This window comes from Hesperophylax consimilis, chromosome 21 (genome assembly GCF_061612785.1).
Source record: "Hesperophylax consimilis isolate HC1 chromosome 21, BYU_Hcon_1.0, whole genome shotgun sequence".
Taxonomy (NCBI): domain Eukaryota; kingdom Metazoa; phylum Arthropoda; class Insecta; order Trichoptera; family Limnephilidae; genus Hesperophylax; species Hesperophylax consimilis.
In genome coordinates, this window is record NC_142856.1 from 25,389,278 (window position 1) to 25,409,123 (window position 19,846).

The 19,846-nt window shown below is 36.7% G+C and overlaps 1 protein-coding gene across 1 annotated transcript; it reads left to right on the top strand.

Annotated features, from left to right (window-relative positions):
• Positions 1 to 230: 230 nt before the first annotated feature.
• LOC149413789 (uncharacterized) lies at positions 231 to 15,419 on the top strand. The gene is made up of 2 exons (XM_089644623.1): positions 231 to 407; positions 13,463 to 15,419. The coding sequence occupies exon 2, from the start codon at positions 13,494 to 13,496 to the stop codon at positions 14,895 to 14,897; it is 1,404 nt and encodes a 467-aa protein (XP_089500749.1). The 5' UTR covers positions 231 to 407; positions 13,463 to 13,493; the 3' UTR covers positions 14,898 to 15,419.
• Positions 15,420 to 19,846: the final 4,427 nt, after the last annotated feature.

A 19,846-nucleotide genomic window follows, 5' to 3' on the forward strand; every position in this document is an offset into this window, starting at 1 on the left:
ACAGCATCAAAAATTGTATATAAATCAAAGAATTTCAGACAAATATTTCAAAATTTTCTTAGAATATTGAACTTGTGGTCAACATTTCAGAATTTCCCAAGATTTGTATGCTTTTTTACTTTTCCCTAAAAAAAAGTTTTTTCCCCTAGATCTAGGGGAATTTCCCTAGGCATCACAACACTGGAATAACGTCAACATTAACAATGCCGTCACTTGTCTAAAAACCACGCTACAACTTGAAAGCAAGATTTCTTCATTAAACTCTTTAAACAATACACGGGTTTCTTTATTATAAGTTTCGTTGTTGACCGGTTGATTTTGTGATTCGTGATTGAGAAGAACGTTCAATTAATAAAATCTGGACTAAAAGAAGGAGCAAGAACAGAAACAAGAAACCTTCGCTATAGGTGAGCATATTACAAGTTAATTACTCTGAGAGTTTCAATTCTTTAGGTTATTTAGGCTAATTTGTTCGCTTCAGGGAACAACTCATGTTGTCCCACAGAAATAGTTGTGTCTTTCTTACGGTGGTGGGGAAAAATATGATCTAAACTGTGTCAGAAAAAGAAAACACCACGCTTTATATTCGAATTTGGAATTTTACAACAGACAAATTAATATGTTGTAAAGGGCGCAATTTCCCTGTGAGAGGTCCATTGCAAAAAGGGTGCCTTAGTACATATCGGCGTTAGCTCAGGTGGTAGAGGTTGAGATCATGATCATCAGGCGTCAGGTCAGCTACGGCTTTTACACGGGGAACTGATTGCCAAACAAACCACTTCGAATTCGTCAAAGGAAACGCATTAATGGGGTATGATAGTATATTCACAAAGCACAATTACAAACAGATACACAAATGAGATGGGTCATTTACATCCTAAATATTCTTAGCGTTTCGTTAGGAACAATCTCTCTTGATAATTTAGGTTCTGGCTGGCAAGCGTGTGTGTAGGCATAATTCAAGTCACAAAAGGCACATAAAAGGTAAAGCTAGTTAATCCGCTTACATGAATTTGTAGTAGGTTTCGCGTACATGTTGAACCACAAAAGGAGGGTTATCTTCCGTACTGTACGCGCTATTACGCGTACATTTCTCCATGGTGAGTAGGCACAGCAATTAGGTACAGGCTTCGAAAATACTTGTACAAAGCGGCCGTTAATTTAGGCGCGCAATCATGGCGTCCTGGTTGATAGCAAAACAGACATGTTGACAGGGCCAAGGCTAGATTGTGAGTGTGGGCGGCCGTTGGTGATTTGAATGCCGGCGTGTCGAGCGTAGAGCAGTTTTACCAACTTGGCCGTGCACAAGGCAGGCGCGCGCGCACAGCGACAATGGTAACAACTCACCGCTGACTAATTTGAATTCGCGGGAGTTTTGAACGTGTCCGATTCGTTACGTGACAATGTATACCTCTATGAAACCAAAGATTATGACCGCGATTTGAGAGGCGATGCCATACGTAGTAATGCAAAATCATGTGTTTTTGGTTTGAAAATTTGGTCGCCTAGAAATGTTTCAGATGCTTTAATTAAATACTGCGAGTAGAATACATCTTGGCCTTTGAAATAATCTAGTATTTTTTAGATAAGTCTTTTTATAAGCCCAGAAAAAAATATGTATAAGGCCTTTGAAAACTGCTTTAAAGTTCAAAATCTCCTACTTACGAACCCATTTTCGGTTATGATTTTATTGTATAATGTGGCAAATTTAGTTATTTATAAAATGATGGTAAAAAATATTAAATATTTATGCCTGAACATCCACAAAATAAAATAAAAGGCACTTTTTGGCCATGTTTTTTTCTTGCATAAATCAAAACAGGCAGATGGTGTTAAGCGGGAATTTAAACCTTATCGCCATCTACGTAAGGGCTGTTATTGATAGCGGCTCGATTTAAAATATTACACGACGTAGTGCATCGCCTTAAGTGAGCTAAAAAAAATGAGCTGACGATAATGTTTATGAAACATTTGTTTATTAAAATAAGATTGTTTTAATATACAGGGTGTATCGGCACGTACCCGACAAACTTTAACCAGCTATTCCTTAGCACATTTGGAGTAAAAAATGTTATGGGCACTTTGCTGTCCGGTAACATTTTTTTTTAATAAAAATTTATTATTCATATTTTCACCACATGTCACCAATGTTTTATCCTTTGTCAAAGTTTGAAAACCCATCTGGCAATATTTTGTTCGAGTTTCGTTGAATAATGTACGTACGTACCTACGTGGCGCGCTTTTACAATCACAACGAAATGGCACGGCACCATTCGTCTCATTTTTAACTATTATTATTTAGTGTGTACGAAAGAGCGAGGACACTTTTTGACACACTTGCTAATAACAGCTGTTGAACGCGAGAAACAATGCAAATGACAGTGACGGAGTGTGGATTTTTTATTTATTTTTTGTTTTTAATGGAAAAAAAATGTTACCGGACAGCAAAGCGCCCATAACATTTTTTACTCCAAATGTGCTGAGGAATAGCTGGTTAAAGTTTGTCGGGTACTTGCCGATACATCCTGTATATTTTTGTTATCAGTAATTTTAGTTACAAAGAACGTAAAGTGAACCATTTTTTAAAGTTTTTTTATGTTTGCATCAAAAATAATAATATATCAACAAATATATGTTCATTTCTAATAAAAAAATTGATAGTGTATTTCAACAGCTTACAAAAACAGTTTTTAGTTTTTGGATACTTTCAAAAATATTTCATTTATTTGGATTTGATTGCAAAGACCGTCTGACAGAATATGGGTGAGGCCTGATTGCTAGTAAGTAATGAAACCCCAGATAGTTAGTTAGGAAAATAGGAATATGAGTAATATTGCTTATGGGCGCACAAGGCGCCCTGGTAAGCAGGAGGTTACTTAAAAGTACCTATATAATGTCTTTGTACAGAACGATGTTTGATTTGTGCTTTGTTCTGTTTGATATTTTAACGTTATTCTGTCATTTGTACAATGAACCTTTGAACTGTCGATCTCCCGCGACATCTGTATCTGTAGGTGCCAGGAACTGAGATTACATGAGTTTACAGATTACCAATTATTGTTGAATACGCCGGCGGTCAGCGTATATAAATTTCTCGTGACAATAATTTTATGTAATTTCAATATGCTTAGTACCTAGTTTACACGTCAGCCTAGACTAGGTTCACGATTGACGTTTTCACACACATACGCCTCAGGGATCTCACTTCTACAGCATTCAGTCTACTTTCATCCTATCATACTTCAGGGTTGGTATCAGAACTCCATTGTGATCCTTTGCGTCGTTGGACAAAAAATTATTATAACTGGAAAAAAGGCAATAATAATATCGAAATACAAAGAAAACAGTTACTCAATTTGATGAACTTTATAATGAAGCTCTAACCACAGACTTGGGCCAGACTGTGATTAATTCCTATTTATAGTTCTTGCGAACATACTCCGCTTCCCTAGCGATAACAACAGACTTCGTATTACGTAATATTATGTAATTCAATATTTGAGATACAGGGAATATTATGTTATTATTAAAATTTTAAGAAACATTTCGTGAATTCCATTAATAACCTAACAGTATTTGAATAACTCCTCCTTTTACCATCATTATAGTGGGTGTGTTTTGCTTATGCAGTGATGGAGGACTTAGCCAGACAGAGAGTTGAACCTCGATGTCTGCGTGGGAACTGGGAACCCATCTATCAATAACTTGATTCCGAGGCAGACTGAAATCTCCATCTCTATTACACTAAAACTAGCTGACGTGTACCCGGCGTTACTCCACTTTTCTCTTCTTTCAATAAATATAATATCTATGTATTATATACATAAACTTTCCCGAAGAAATTCTCTAAATCATAGTGAAAACCCTATCAAACTCCGTTGCATAGTTTAGAAGAACTCAGCGCACAAACAGATAGTGACTTTATTTTATACTATTTAGAGATAAGATGGATTTTGCCTTCCAAGTAAAGATTGAAATCCGTGTACCTAATACTGATTTCCGGATTATTCACAGAGAAACATTGGTTCGGTTTTTTTCTATAACATGACATGTTCACATTTAGCACTCCCAATTAATCATTTGTGTTTGACTTAATTTATTCGTCAATACTAAAAGTAAGTAACTACCACAGACATATGAATATTAATAGACTAGAAATTAAGGATGAGGGGTAAAATCAACTGTTGAAGAACGAAGAGGGTAAAGCTGACTGTGATTCGTCAATAAATCAATCTGATAGTATATAGGCATCTCGCCTTATAATATCACCATTAAGTTATTAAAAGTAAAATCTGTTTTTGAATGAATAGACATTTTTACATGGGAGCGCAAATTACTCGCCACGTTATGAACAAATTTGGGAAGTCCAAATTTGGCAAAATAAATTTCTTCTATTTACAGAGTCGAATATTTCGTTTATGTATTTAGTTAAGACACTTTTATAAATGTTCATAATTTACTTCCCAGCAACCAACCAGCTTTGTGTTTCACGTCCAGACGTATTTCGATGTGATAGTATATGTTTCTACAACTGATCCATAATATACGATGTGAATTTGCTTAAAATAAAGTAAAATAATGCTTATATATGGAATGTAATACGACAATTGGGTTTATTCTCTTTTTCACATCTATTTTTACAAGTTTTCATAGTACAAGTCAACATTTTGCCGTGTTATTTCGTAAAATGAACCGATGATGCCTTGACCATAGTTCGCACAAGAATGATGATGTCACCTTTTCTAAATTCACTTGAGGCCATACGCGAGCACAGCCGGCTCCAATGGAACCGGTATGGGGAGTGGGGAGTAATACGCTTTTAATCACTTAGGGCAGGTCTACTAATATTCATATGTCTATGGTAACTACCTAATAGATAAAATGAAATATATTTTTTTTATTTATGGTGGACGAGTTTCTTTCGAGGCGATACACGTTATAGCTAGGCATGACTAACTCAGCAATATTTGTCAAGGTCCAGCCAGGTTTCTGTTAATATTATGATGCCACGATGAATAGTTGGTATAGATCAGAGGTTCCCAAAGTGGCCTATATGGACCCCCAGGGGTGTTCGGTTTGCTAGGGGTCCATGTCAGCGAGAAAAAAATTTAGGGGTCCACAAGATTCAAATGGGGGTACATACGAGCCGACCCCCATTTACCTCAAGTCAACATTTAGGAGTTCCGTAAATGACACAATACACCTAACACAAATAACACAGTTTAGGTAATACTAATAATAGACTGAGAAATTACTTGATATTTGTATTTTTATATTTCGTAAAGTTGTTTATTGACGTATGTAAACACATATATACGTTCCTTTTCTCATTAGAATTAATATATTGAAGCAAAACATTGCACATGGGAAGCCGCGAATTTTCCTAGATCCCAAACTTGTTTTGAAAAACGTCCATGGTAACGTTTATCAACATTTAAATGCACTTCACACAGACTTAAAAACTAAGTTTGAGGACATTTTGACTATGGAAATGGAACGTCGAAGAATCAGATATCATGTGACAAGAAGAACTGACCGGAATAAGCACTGACAAAGAACTTAAGGGGCAGTTCTGTAGGGCCAGCAACAGAAGGAAATTCCCATTGCTTATCCTGCTTCATTTTCATTTGGTGTAATACCTCACAAGGGCGCCCCTGTCTGCACAATGCAAATACAGAGGAACTATACTGCCACCCCGTTGTTGGACAGGCAAGGGAAGGGAATCTTTTTACGAAAAAATAAACGATTATCACATGGTACGTTAATAGTTTTAGGAAAATTCAATATTCGGCAGGCAGGGGGGAAAAAAAAATATTTGGCAAGTGGTCTACGGGGCAAAAAAGTTTGGGAACCTCTGGTATAGATAATCCGAAGTTCTGTAGTTTTGGTAATAACTCATTAATTGTTTTTTAGATGAGTTGTTGCGTTAGATTTATGGTAGATTTTTCGTAACTATTTTCGGAACCGAGTTTACATATTTTATAGTTAGGTTCGATTCTCCATCCTTTGTGCGTGCATCAAGTTCTGATCGTAGAACCATTAATTGTTTTCATTGAATAAGAGTTTGGTCTTGATAGATTCGTATGAAGTCAGGTAGTTTGTTTTTCCTGTACAGTATATGATTGGCTGTTTGGGAGTTCAGGAGCTCAATTTTTTAAAGTCTGGCCTTGTCGCCCTTCTCCCAACCGAAATACCTTAACCTGTCCTGCAGGTTAATTTTATTCAAAATGTTCCGAACATTATTGATGTCATCCTTTATTTTGTTTAATTGAGTGGTTTCCGTACTTTCCGGAAGATTGTGGATAATGAGGATGGAAGCTCTCACCTTTCTGTGCTGCGTCTCGTTAATAGTTTCAATTATTTCAACGCTTTGCATAGGGAGAGCAGACTGCGTAACGCGAGTGGGCTGAGTATTTAGCGCCATTTGTTTGTAACCGTCAATTCAACTTCTGTAATATTTCAAATCCACGAGACCAATGTAAATCCTATGTTTTTGGTAGTATTTTGCTAGGTTGCGTTAGAATATTGTTAATTAAATTAATTAGTTCCTTCAATTTGGCTTGGACTTCACAGTAAGGCCTCTTATTCGCAAATACAATAACAGTGTTTATAAAAATGCTGTCACAGTTTGGTTGGTTTTGGCGCATGCGCTTGGTGCACGGTAACTCGGTACTCGGCGCTCAGCGTAAGGGGCCGTTCAAGTATTACGTAAGCAGATTTATTACAATTATTTACCCCCTCTTACTTTTGGTGACAAGGGGGAACCCTTGTCACCAAAAGTAAGCAAAGCTCTTACCCCCCCTCTCATGCTTACGTAAAAATTGGTACCTATATGCATTTTTCTGTTAATGTATTCTGTTTTTTTTATTGATTTATAAGCAGCACTTTTAAAATAGACTTCGGATAGAGGACTTTAATGCACATAATATTCATTTAAACAAACCAAGCGAGTTCCTAAACGTATTAATTATTTGTGGGAATCCCCGAATATGTATTCGGTTTTCAAACATAGACAATGTGTGGGTTGCTAATGTGTAAAAAAAATAACTACTGCTGAGCAGTGCTGACGTAATCACTATCTCGACCCCCCCACCTCCCCATGTCATAAAAAATAAGCAAAGCAAAGACCCCCCTGCCCCCCTATAGTGCTTACATAATACTTGAACGGCCCCTAAACAATTATTTGAAATAAACACTAAATATTCACTCGACACTCGGAAGAAAAATATAACTGAACATTTTAAACTACGTCGCTTATCACTTTATTTTAGGTACCATACCTATTTACACTGTAAACTTCGTATTTAATTCATAACGTATTGACACAATCCTACCATAGATTATAATGTATTGTCAACAAAATATATTACACTGTTTTATTTCAACGGCAAAAATGTAACAAAGTCTATTTAAACTACAGCAATACTTTTAGTTGACTAACCTTAAATTAAAATCATAAAAAATAAAATTTTATATAATTTATTAAAGTGAAACAAAAACTCGAGTCAGGCCAAGTCAATAGTCAGAATAACAGAAGGGTATGTGTGAGACGATGTATGAATGTGAATGAAGCGAGGAGTTGTTTGGCGGTCCGTCCTGTCTGCCTACCTCTGTGGATACGGTGTGATATTTAGTCAGTTAGTTAAACAAACCTTACGATAAACTTCAACTTAGAATACTTAGATAATAGGTAGGTACTAATTGCAATCAAGTAACTGTGAAGGGCAAGGGCAGTGAACTCTGGTTGCACCATTTACTAAATCATTTTATATACACATACATGTTCCGCTGTTCAAAATGATCTTCTCCTGCTTTCTTTGCGGTACAATAGGGTGGGGTGTTGCCCTTGATGCATTTGTGGTACAATAGGTTGGGGTGGTTCCCTTGATGTATTTGTGGTACAAATCTCAAAAGCATTATATTAAAACATAAATAGAATATTTTCGACCGATGTCAGTATGTATTTATAATATTATACATAGAATCTGAAACATTAAGGACAGGTTGTTTCATAGAATTTGAACGATTCATCAAATTTCAAAGTTGATTTTCAAGTTCGGTGAAGTTTCTATTCAAGTTTTGTGAAGCCGCTGGCCAGGATTACGGAGAATTTGAATAATTCATCAAATTTCAACGCTCGTTTTCGGCTTCTGTGAAAGTCCTATTAAAGTTCTGTTATTATATCATTGAAATTTGATGAATTGTTCAAATTCTCCGAAACACCCCGTCCTTAATAAAATAAATTAATTTGTTGTGACTGCATGGTGTGACATCGTGCAAAAGTGCCCACATTCTAAATAAACGCAGCAGACTGACCCGTGAGGGAGTGGCCTAAGTTCTGCCAGAACCCGCCGACCAATCACAGGGCGTTAAAGACTCTTATGATTAATATGTATATCACGGACGTATATATAGCTTTGATAAGGGGGGGGTCCGCAAATTAAAAAAAAATATATAAGGTCATGTTTTCGTGAAAAAAATAGTCAGTCTTAATCAATCAGCCTTTATTTTTAAATATTATATATATAAATCATTCAGTCTCTGATATTTGAACTAAAAATAAACATAACATAATTATCGCTCCTTATTTAAATAAAATCGCTTCGTTTATAACATAAAAAAAGAAATAACATAAAATAAAAGGTGGAAAACAAAATAACTTTTTTTTATACCTAATTTGTTAAGGTACACTAAACAAAAATACTCTTTCATCTTAAGAACAAATAATTTGTTTTAAAATTGAAACACCTTTTATTTAATCACATAACCAAATAATTTATTCTAAACTTTGGTCATATTGTAAGGCACTCTTTTTAATGAACTACAATTATAAAATTAAAATCAAAAAGTATCATCCTACCTACAATAACAAAATATTTTTAATGCAAATAATACTTAATGTATGAAAAAAATAAGCGTTTTCTCTCAAGCTAAATGAAGAGCTTTCATCTTAAGAACAAAATAATTTCTTTTAAACTTTGGTCGTATTATTATGACACTCTTTTTAATGAACTACAATATAATTAAAATTAAAAATTACCTACCTACCTACAGTAACACTAACAAAATATTGTAAATTCAAGTTATACATGAAAATAAATGTAGTTTTCTCTCAAACAAAAAAAAACTGACACGAGATTCATTGTTTTACAACTACTATTAATTAAAAATTATCATTCCTTATTTCTAATAAATGGTTGTGCTTTTTTAAATAAGTTATAACTTCTTCGTAAATAATATAAAAAAATAAACAGTATCTAGGTATTACCTGTGTGAACATTATTAACGAATAACATAAAATAAAAGGTAGAAAACAAAATTACTTTTTTAGGTGCACTAATTTCTTTAGGTACCTACCTACACTAAACAAAATATACTCTTTCATTTTAAGAACAAAATAATTTCCTCTAAACTCTGGTCATTTTGTATGGCACTCTTTTTAATGAACTACAATATAATTAAAATTAAAAAGTACCATCCTACCTACAATGACAAAATATTTTTAATGCAATAATACTTATTTGAATATAATGAAAATAAAAAGTGTTTTCGTGGCTCGCAGTTCAGTGCACCGAACATGTCCGACCGCAGGACGAAATCTCCCGAATTCAGTTTCGGTTTCGGCCGTAGTTTCGGCTGGATGGCGGCCGAAACCGAAACTAAGCCGAAACTCGTTTTTTGGCCGAAACTAGGCCGAAACCAAAACCGAAAGTTCGGTCGGACACTACTTTAAAGTAATACATTTAGTCTTTTACGTTTAATTGCTAACTGATTAATAATTTCTTCGGAATCAAGTTGCACCGCCAGATCTCGGTGTACGCTCATTAAAGCCAGACCAGTAAGTCTTTCGTCGCCCATTTTATTTCTTAGGTAAGTTTTTAACCTCTTTAATGTAGAGAAAGATCTTTCAGGGGTTGCAGTGGACACTGGGAGTGTGGCTAAAATAATTAGAAGCTTTTTTATTAAAGGGAAAAACTGATCATCGCAGTTATCGATGGTGTCGATCACAGTTGCAGGTTTTTGTGCTACAGATTTCCAGTGATTGTGCCATATCTCATATTCACTCAGAAATATTGTGCCTTTATTTTCCCCACCCAGAAATGTTTGTGTAATCTTGTTAAGATTTTCTTTTATCCTGGAGTCATTACTGGTTTTTTCAGGTAGCAGCATTTGAATTCCTTCGATCGTCGATTCATGTGGTTTAAAACGAGCGTCGAGTTCTGTAATAACATGATCAATGAAAGGGTAAAACACATTTCGTCGGTAGTATATTTCGGCAGTTTCTGCTGCAATATTATTGCGCAGGGTTTGCCTTCCAGTTATTCTTGGCATTACTATATCGCTTGAACTCATCTGCTGTGCTTGCTCAAAAAGAATTGCGAACTGACTTTCGTTCCGAACATTTAGTAAAGTCGTTTTTACATTTTTTGTATATTCGCAAATGTTGGTCAAATCGACATTGACTTTCTGCATTGCTTTGTTAAGGTTTGCTGTATATGAAAAAACTTTTTTCAGTATAACTAAAGAAACAATAAACTGGCTGTTATCCATAGCGATTTGAAGATGGTATGCTTGAGTAGCGACGTCGCTACTAGCAGCATCTTGAAGTGCCCCAAGTGTTTCGCATATAACGGGAACCATTTCTGCAAATCTTTCGACAGCCACGTGTTTCTCGGTCCATCGTGTCTCACAAAGAGAGATAAGCGTTGAATGAGATGAATTAATTTGATCCGCAATTTTCTTCAAAAGTCCGTCGCGAAGCGGTGATAGGCGAAAAAAGTTTATTACGCTCTTAATGGTTCCGATACAGTTACGTATTATTGATATCTCACATGAATGCGCTAAAACTAAGTTGAGAACATGAGCAACACAGTGTACGAATTGCGCTCTCGGGTATTGCTCTGCGATTATTGTTCTTACGCCCCGTAACCGGCCGCTCATCACTGCAGCGCCATCATAGCCTTGACCAATCCATTTATCCATATCCAAATTATATGATAAGAGATGTGATATAATAGTCGTTGCCAAAGCTTGAGCTGAAACATCTTCTACGTGGATGAATTCTAAAAAATCTTCCCGTATAACCGATTTCCCAGATGAGCAGTGTACGTATCGTAAACATAACGCTAATTGTTCTCGCCGTGATATGTCTTGTGTTTCATCAGCAAGTACAGTAAAAAAACCAGCCTCTTTGACCCTATTAAGTACTTGCGCTTGAATAGCACTACCACATAGTTCAATCACTTGATTTTGAATTCCTGGTGACGTATACATGGCTCTACTGTGAATGTTTTGTGTTAGTAAATGATTTTTAAGTGCTTCATCGCCAGATCGCGCACGAAAACGAAGAAGTGCTCTAAAACTACCATCATTATGTTCGGGTTCATTTATCCCAATTTCTCCAAAATCACGACTTCCTCTTAGTGCTATTTCTTGCCTTCCACAAAGAATAATTGTTTGAACAATGGCTTTCAATCTTTTTCTGTTCTCTTCGGCAATTTTACTGTTTTCTGCATTCATGCACTCTATAACATCAAACGTTTTTCCTTCCATAATCCTTGCAAAATTTGCTGCCTGCTCAACAGCAAATTTATGATACTTAGTATCTGCATGGTGATCAAAGCTCTCTAAAGCTTTCTTCCAGTAAGTAAATGGCTTACTAACCAAGGCTCCAAGTTCTTGCTGACCACGACCGCCATGCTTTTTTCCAAATAAAACACATACTTTGCAAAGTGCTCCCTGCATGACGTTTGAATATACAAGCCATGAGTACCTGGTAGTCCAATGGCGTTGAAAAGAAAGTTTCTTTTTACCAGTGATAGTGACTGGAAATTTAAATGTATCCGGAGGGGTCCAAAGCTCTTTTAATGCTCTCAGCTTTTCCTCGTCATTGCTTGGAGGATGACATACGTAGAGCGCAATATCATAACCCGTCCTGGCTGCGGCTGCGGACGTAGCCGAACACAAATCCATCCTGGCTGTAACAAAGACATATTTGACTAAAACAAAACAACAGCACATACCCATCTTCAAACAGCTTTTTGGTCATATTTAATTGTAAGAATAATAATAATAATTTGTGACTCTAATACTCTAATCCATACTATAATTAAATCGTAAGCGTTCCGTTTCTGTAAGTACATAAATATTTACAAAAAAAAAACAATTCATACGCACTATAATTATGTTACTGAGGTCAATAAAATAGTTATTAAAATTTTTGTCTGTTTGTCTGTGCGTTTGACCACGCTAATCTCAGAAACGGCTTAATCGATTTGTATGCGGTTTTGTTTAACATTTTAGTCTATGTTTCATTCCAATCGGTTCATAAACTAAAAAGTTATGTTAAGAATAAGAATTTTCAACTAAAAATTAAGTCTACGCGAACAATGTCGCGGGCACCAGTTAGTTGTTAGTTAAATATAATTGTATTTCTTTCTGTTAAAAGGCGAAATGATTTTATAACACTTAGGTACACGTCGCATATACACTGAAATTACCATTTGTCAAATATTTTATGCTCACGGCAAAACATTTGTTTACAGAAATTCTCTGGGAATAAAAATAAGAGCAGGATAAAAGTTTTTAAAATTCTAGTAACTGGGTTCCTTCCTAATAAAATAAACAAGAGACTTACCTTTCTTCACTTCATCGTCATCAGTATCTGTGGATGGCCCCGTTCTATTTATTCCTACTTCTTCAATATGACAGGATTCCACATTGTCTTTTGATAAAAGTTCATTGGGATTTGGTCTCTCTTTCTAAAAAAAAAAACTCAAAAGAGATACCTGATTTGATCGTTTCATACTTTTTAAATGCGACACTTCTTTCTGTATTAAAACAACTGACAACTGCGCAACGCGAAGAGACAAAATAGACTAAACTAGATTCTAGCTTGGTATGGTGCGCGCGGCCGAAACGCGGGCGGCGGCGGCGCGCCGCGGCGGGGGCGCGCCGCGGCGGGGGCACTGCCCATTCCCCCGCTCCCCGCACTGTGGCGGACTTAAGAAACTATCGTATTCTACAATCGGCGCGGTGCAATGGGGGGGGGTCCGGACCCCCAAGACCCCCCCCTTATATACGTCCGTGTGTATATATATATAACCGATTAAGATTTTAACACTAAAAAGTCAATTTGTCAAAAAGTGATCTGTGGCACGCTTGTATAATTTTAGGTTCAGTCACGCTCAGTCCGGACCCCCAAGACCCCCCCTTATATACGTCCGTGTGTATATATATATAACCGATTAAGATTTTAACACTAAAAAGTCAATTTGTCAAAAAGTGATCTGTGGCACGCTTGTATAATTTTAGGTTCAGTCACGCTCAGTACCCGATTGAGAATTAAATGCATGATCATAATATGTCCGACCCTCGAATGATGAGTATTCAAATGGCCGTTGGCAGAAAAGAGGTTATCAATACCTGCTATAATAATACTATACTGTTGTCCATGTTGCAGATTCCGTCCGCAGTCTGTCCACCTCCTCAACATGCAGGCAGATACGGGCTTGGCTTACGGCTCACCCAACTGGCGGGGAACCCTCAAGCCCTCATCGGTCCATCCCGTTGAGGATAATAGAAGTAAAATGGCTTTGGAACCATATCCCGATGAGAAGGTGTTGGCGGCCTTCTCACAGCTGGCGTACACCGCTTGTAAGGGGGAGCTGGTCCTGCCTAAAGATTGGTACCTGCTCACCACGGCAAAGAACAGCTCCTGGAGAGATAAAATCTTCAACGGATACTTCGGCTGTGCGTTTTGGAACCCGTTGCAGCAACAGTTAGTCCATCGAGGAACCAAACTGAGTGAGTTAGGGACTATCTGGGTCGACGGGAAAGGCGTATTTTGTAACCGCTACACGAAACATATGTGTTCCGCAATCACGTTTGCTGACGACATTAAGCAAGAAATCCTGAAAACAAATAAAGAAAAGCACAGCCGCTTCACTTTGTCTTTTAGCAGTCATTCTCTGGGAGCGTGGCTTGCAGGGGTTACCACCTTGACCGTTAAATACCTAAAGAGGGAAGGTAAAGGCTTCCGTAAAATCAACTGCAACGAAGAAGGTCTCCATGCGCATACGCTGGCCTTGGACAGTCCAGGGGTTGACGATATGTTAATAAAGATACAAAGAGATTTTGACGACCGCTACAAACCTTCCATGTTCACAGAGGAATTAGATATTACCAACATCTTATCCGATCCTAATATGGTAAACAGCACTGGTTTTCATGTGGGAGATATACAACACATCCCAATGAAAGATTTTGATCTCTCCAGTGACTCGAAGAAGGCCACGTTGTTTTACAATGTGGACGCCCATTCTTTAGATCCCTTAATCAAAGCCATCGGTGACGGGAGGACGAGATTTGTAGTAGAGAATTGGCCACAAGGACTTGCTGAGAGAAGAACTTACCAAGAGTTGATGAAACAAAAAGAAACGAAGGACGGAACTGACCCATCTTCCAAAAATTACAGATACAATATTTGGTTTGGAAACACTTGTCATCTGGGAGTATTTTTTGTTAAAAATATGAGTTTTTTTCGAAGCAATGCGATTGAATTGTCGGAAATAAGAAATTTTCAGTTTTCCCTAAATCTCAACGAATTAGATTTCCCAGTTATTGAGATTAATGCTAGAAGAAAAACGATTACTTGTGATACAAAGGAGGCATTGCTGAAAGTGATCAAACGAACTAAACAATTGTTTCTCTGGTTTCCTGCAGATATAATGGAGGCTGTGGGGAAACAGAACAGTAGTGTAAAATCGGCCCCCTTGTATTTGACTGGCCAGGCCTACCTCCGCACATTGCCCAATATCCTGGACTGCGAAGACCTTGGAGTTGAATACATTCTTAGAAAATTCCGAACAACGTGTTTTACAAATTATGACAAATGATTCCAAATTTGAAGCTGCCAGAATAAACAATATCTTTTTTTTATTTTTTTTATTCCTTTTATTCTTTATATTGGCTTTCACCCATTAAGAGTGATCTTGGCCATACATTACAACATTATTCTTATTAATAAATACAACAAATTACAGGATAAAATTGATTACATAACAAAACATAATGTAACATAAATAAACCAAACATAACATAACCATAACATAACATAAACATAACATAACATAAACATAACATAACATACTTAACATAAACGGTACAGAGCTGGTAACAGTAGATTATCACAAAATTATAAAAATAGGAACCTGTGTACAATATAAGTGGGCGCTTTTCGTGATTTAACCAAAGATTTTTCTAAAATTAGCGGCGTTTTTTTTTAAACAGAATTATGAAATTGGCAATCTTATAAACAAACACAGCATATGGGAGTAAACAAATGTGATTATAAAACATAAAGATAAACATAACACAAACATACCATGAACATAACATAAACATATCATAACATATCATGCACACAGTGAAAACTTCTCCTATGTTATCCAGAATGAAGTCCAGGGTTACCACTGGACGCAAGACAGTTGTTCACTCCACCCAGTGGTAATTTACACTTGTGAAGAGCCTGGCAAAGATCTCACAGTGTCAAGCTTGTGTGTAATTTCAGATGACTTGGAACATGATGTAAGTTTCGTTTACGAAACTCAAAAAATTGTTGCTCAATTTTTAAATCAAAAATTTCCCCAAATTCAAAGTGTTCATTATTTTACTGATGGTTGCGCAGCGCAATATAAAAACTGCAAAAACTTTTTAAATCTGTGTCACCATCAAAAAGACTTCAACTTGAAAGCATGTTGGTCGTTTTTTGCTACGAGTCATGGGAAATCTCCCTGTGATGGAATAGGTGGAACAGTAAAACGTCTTCTAACTAGAGAAAGTTTGCAACTTGGCCCTGGCAACACTATCACAACTGTAGACAAAACTTTTAAGTTTTGTCAGTCGAGAGTAGAAAATATATATTTTTACTTGCTGAGAAAAGAAAGCTTATTCACTTGCAGGCAACAATTACAGCAGCGTTTTTCACAAGCTAAAACAATACCAGGCACTCGAGGTTTCCACTGCTTTGTTCCTCTGTCTGAAAATGAAGTTGGCACAAAAAGGATAAGTTCAGATTCAGATTATGCTTTGATTTTTAACTTCAGTGGGGAACGAAATCGCTCTGAGCAACTAAGTATGGTACAAATTTGTACAAACTCTTATGTAGCTTGCGTATATGACAACCATTGGTTTTTTGGACTTGTGGTTTCCAAAGATGAAGACGAGTGTGATGTATCAATCAAGTTTATGCATCCTTTTGGCCCAGCTCCATCCTTTTACTGGCCACATCAAAAAGAAGATATTTGTTTTGTTCCACTACAAAATATTTTTAATATCGTTGACCCTCCCACAACAAAAGGTTCAGGAAGAGCTTACTACTTTCTTGAAAAAGACGTTCATCATGCTGATCAAAAGTTCAACCATCTTATGGGTCAGATCAAGAATAAAAGTAAAAAATGAACTTGAACATTTATTTGTAAACAATATTATTGTAATGTACTTTCATTTAACCTAATCCTACATTGCCTGTTTTATTTTTATTGTATTTGTTTTTTAAAGAGTTAACTTTGTATTGAAAAGAGTTAAAAAGTTGATCTTGTTATAAAATATTGCTATGGTGTATGCATTCAGGGTAAGGAACAAGGTACATTATTTTGTTGGTGCCTTAAGCTTACATTGCAAGCTTACCAGCATGTTGTAAAGGACCGAATAAGTTTGACTTTTTTTATTTGCAAATACAGTATCTAGATTTTAAAAAACTTGGAACAATTCTGTATGATTAAGATTTCTCATTTTAAAAACGTTTCTACACTGTGAAGCACACAAAATACCAGGAGTTTTATTTTTTTAGGTTGTACCTACTATGTTTATTGTAGATAAGAATAAAAAAAAAATTACAAAAAGTTTAAAATGGATTTTATTTATTGAAGCAAGTAAAATGCCATGAATTTTATTTTTGTATGTGATTCTATGCTATTTGTAGATGTAGAATAAAAAAAAAATTTACTTCATTAACACTGTACCTTCCCGAGATATTGCTTTTTTGTAAAGTACCTTTTCCGTCCCAAAAATTACTTAAAAAATTACTTTTGGTAATTTTTTAAAGTCAAGTAGATAAATGTAAAGGGTTTATTTATTTTTTTCTGCAATCAGCATAGTTTTCTTGATAATATTGAAAATTTTCATTGCATTTGCACTATAAATGACAAAGATACAATTTTTTTTCATTGAAGGTACAAGCTCTTCCGGAGTGCTCGGAATATGTAAAAACGCTTATTTTGCCCAAACTTCAACTGCCCATAAAAAAAACGAGTTGAGGTAGGAAGGTAAAATTTGGTATATTTTCTTATCTATATGGAAGGATTAAAAATTTAAAGTTTCATCAAAATCTGAGATGGTGGGTGACAAATCCAAAATTTTCTGGATGATTTGGTGCGGATTGACCCGCATAACATGAACATAACATATCATAAACCTACCATGAACATAACATGGGTGTAACATAAACATAGCTTAACCAAAACAATACAGAGCTGGTAATAATAGGTAATTACAAAATTATAAAAATAGGAACCTGTGCACAATAGTAGTGGGCATTTTTTGTTATTTAAAAGAACAGAACAGTACTATGAAATGAATATAAACAAATACAATAAAAGAATCAAGAAAAATATACAAATGCATAAAGAATAGTGTTTTAACTCAGTCAAAATATGCAGAGTTGGGATTAGTAAAAATAGATGAAAATAGGAACCTGAACAAGTGAATACAAATGAAAGTGAAAGAAATTTGGTTTATATGTATTTATTATTATGGTCAGATATTAAGGCCATTTTTATAAATAAATTTTGCCAACAAATGGTAAATTTCAGGAGTGTTAAAACTAAGAAGGCAGGGAATACTGGTAGGCAATTTAATATCAAGTTTTACCAATTCATGCATGAAGTTTGGAAATTGATCATTGATAGGACACTCAAAAAAATTATGGTCCAGAGTATCCTCTGACCCACAATCACAGTACGGCGAACTGACTATGTGGAACCTGGCAAGATGGCTAAGACAACAAGTGTGACCCAGCCGCATTCGGGTTAAGGAAGAAATATATTTTTTAGGCATGGTAGTGTATTTGTGAAACCAGGGCTTAACAGGAATAGAAGGTTGAATTAATGAGTACTGGTGACCTATTATCAGAGAGGATTTTTTCCATTCAGAAGACCATTGGAGTTGGTACTTAGTTTTTAGAATAGGGAAATGGTCTCTGACCGGAATAGGGATATTACTTAACGGACCATGGGCAGTGGCTTCCTTAGCAATATAATCAGCCATGTCATTCCCAGTAATACCGAGGTGTCCCGGTATCCAGGCTAGGACCACTGATGCATGAACCAGTGACATGGAATGCAGTAGGTTCCTGATCGAGCAGATTAGAGAGTCACTACTTGAATTGAGTGGGGATGCGCTTATTTTTTGTAGTGAGCTAAGCGAATCTGAAAGGATGAGTGCGTTTTTAATATTTAATGATTTGACGAGTTGAAGAGCTTCTATGATAGCTATGCATTCAGCAGAGAAAATGGAGCATTCTTTGGGAAGTTTGTGTGGGAAACACAATTTTCTGTGAGGAACATAGACACTGGCCCCACAATGGGAGTCCTGACTGAGTTTGGAACCATCTGTGAAAAAATTTATGTAATTTGGCCAGTTGTTTTCAATCATTTTGTTAAATTCTGCATTATTTAATTGAGTTGAGTTTTTAATGTTTTTTTTACTTATTCCTTTGGGGATCTGGTGAGGAGGCACGGAATGAAAGATGTTGTCGTGAAGGTCAGAGTGTTTATTTGATGAGTCAGGTAGACGTGATGAGAGTGGACGTGGGACAGATGTAGTATCCTCCGGATGCAGGCGGTGATGGCAGGTCAAGCGCGGGTCTGTGAGTCGACGCCGGGCGCTGGTGACCGGACTCGTTGTCTGTCAGGCACTGGCGATCTTGGCAATCAGTACTCCAGTGCTGACGGGAAGGCCGAAGGTGCAGTGGACCTTGTAGGCGGTTGAGTGGGAGTTGAGCAGACCAGTGAGGATGCTGCGTGTCCTCGTGGTGGTCATGGTGAGTGGATGAAGCGCTGGTCAGAGACGCTGGAACCAGGGCGCTGTAATCCATGTAGCGTTGGCCAGGAACGGCGATCTGGGCCAAAGCGCTATGATGATGTCCCGATGGAGTCCATGATGAGAGCCGAGAAGAATTTCCTTCGCGCAAGTGAGGTGCGCGGATTATCACTCGTTGAGCACCTTGTTAACTGATGGCAGATTGATGACTGACTGACTAGATTCTTCATGTTGTCGCTTTTTAAAAGGTGAAGAAGCTTCGGGAACAATTTGGTCGCTATGTAGAATTTTCCAAACAAATAAATAAAAGAACATCCAAGAAGTTTGTTTGGAACAATCGAGACTTCTAGAATTTCGTTCGAATGAAGTAGTTGCGTACCACTACAGTACTCCCCTTCCAGCGGCATGGTTGAGGGCCGCGATAGAAAGAAAAGTTGAGTCAGATCTTGCTTGTTGATGGGAGTAGGAAGGGTTGGTGCTGGTATCGTTGCATTTATCTTGGGTTCAGGGCCACTGTACAGTTGTTGTATATTATTTCACGTAAAAAAAATTAAAATGGTTAGAAAAACAAAATTATTATAAATTACAAACACTGTTCACAACACAATCTGAGGATACACTCAAGGTAACCATGGTGGGCACTATTATCCGCGCTGGTGCGGAGATGGTCTGGTGCACGCAGCTCCATGGTGCCTCAACCGATCACCCATTTTGAGACGGGGTTACCGGTGAGTCGGGGTAACAC

Excerpts from the sequence above, each read along its gene's own strand:
- LOC149413789 (XM_089644623.1), top strand. The coding sequence starts at position 13,494 with ATGCAGGCAGATACGGGCTTGGCTTACGGCTCACCCAACTGGCGGGGA.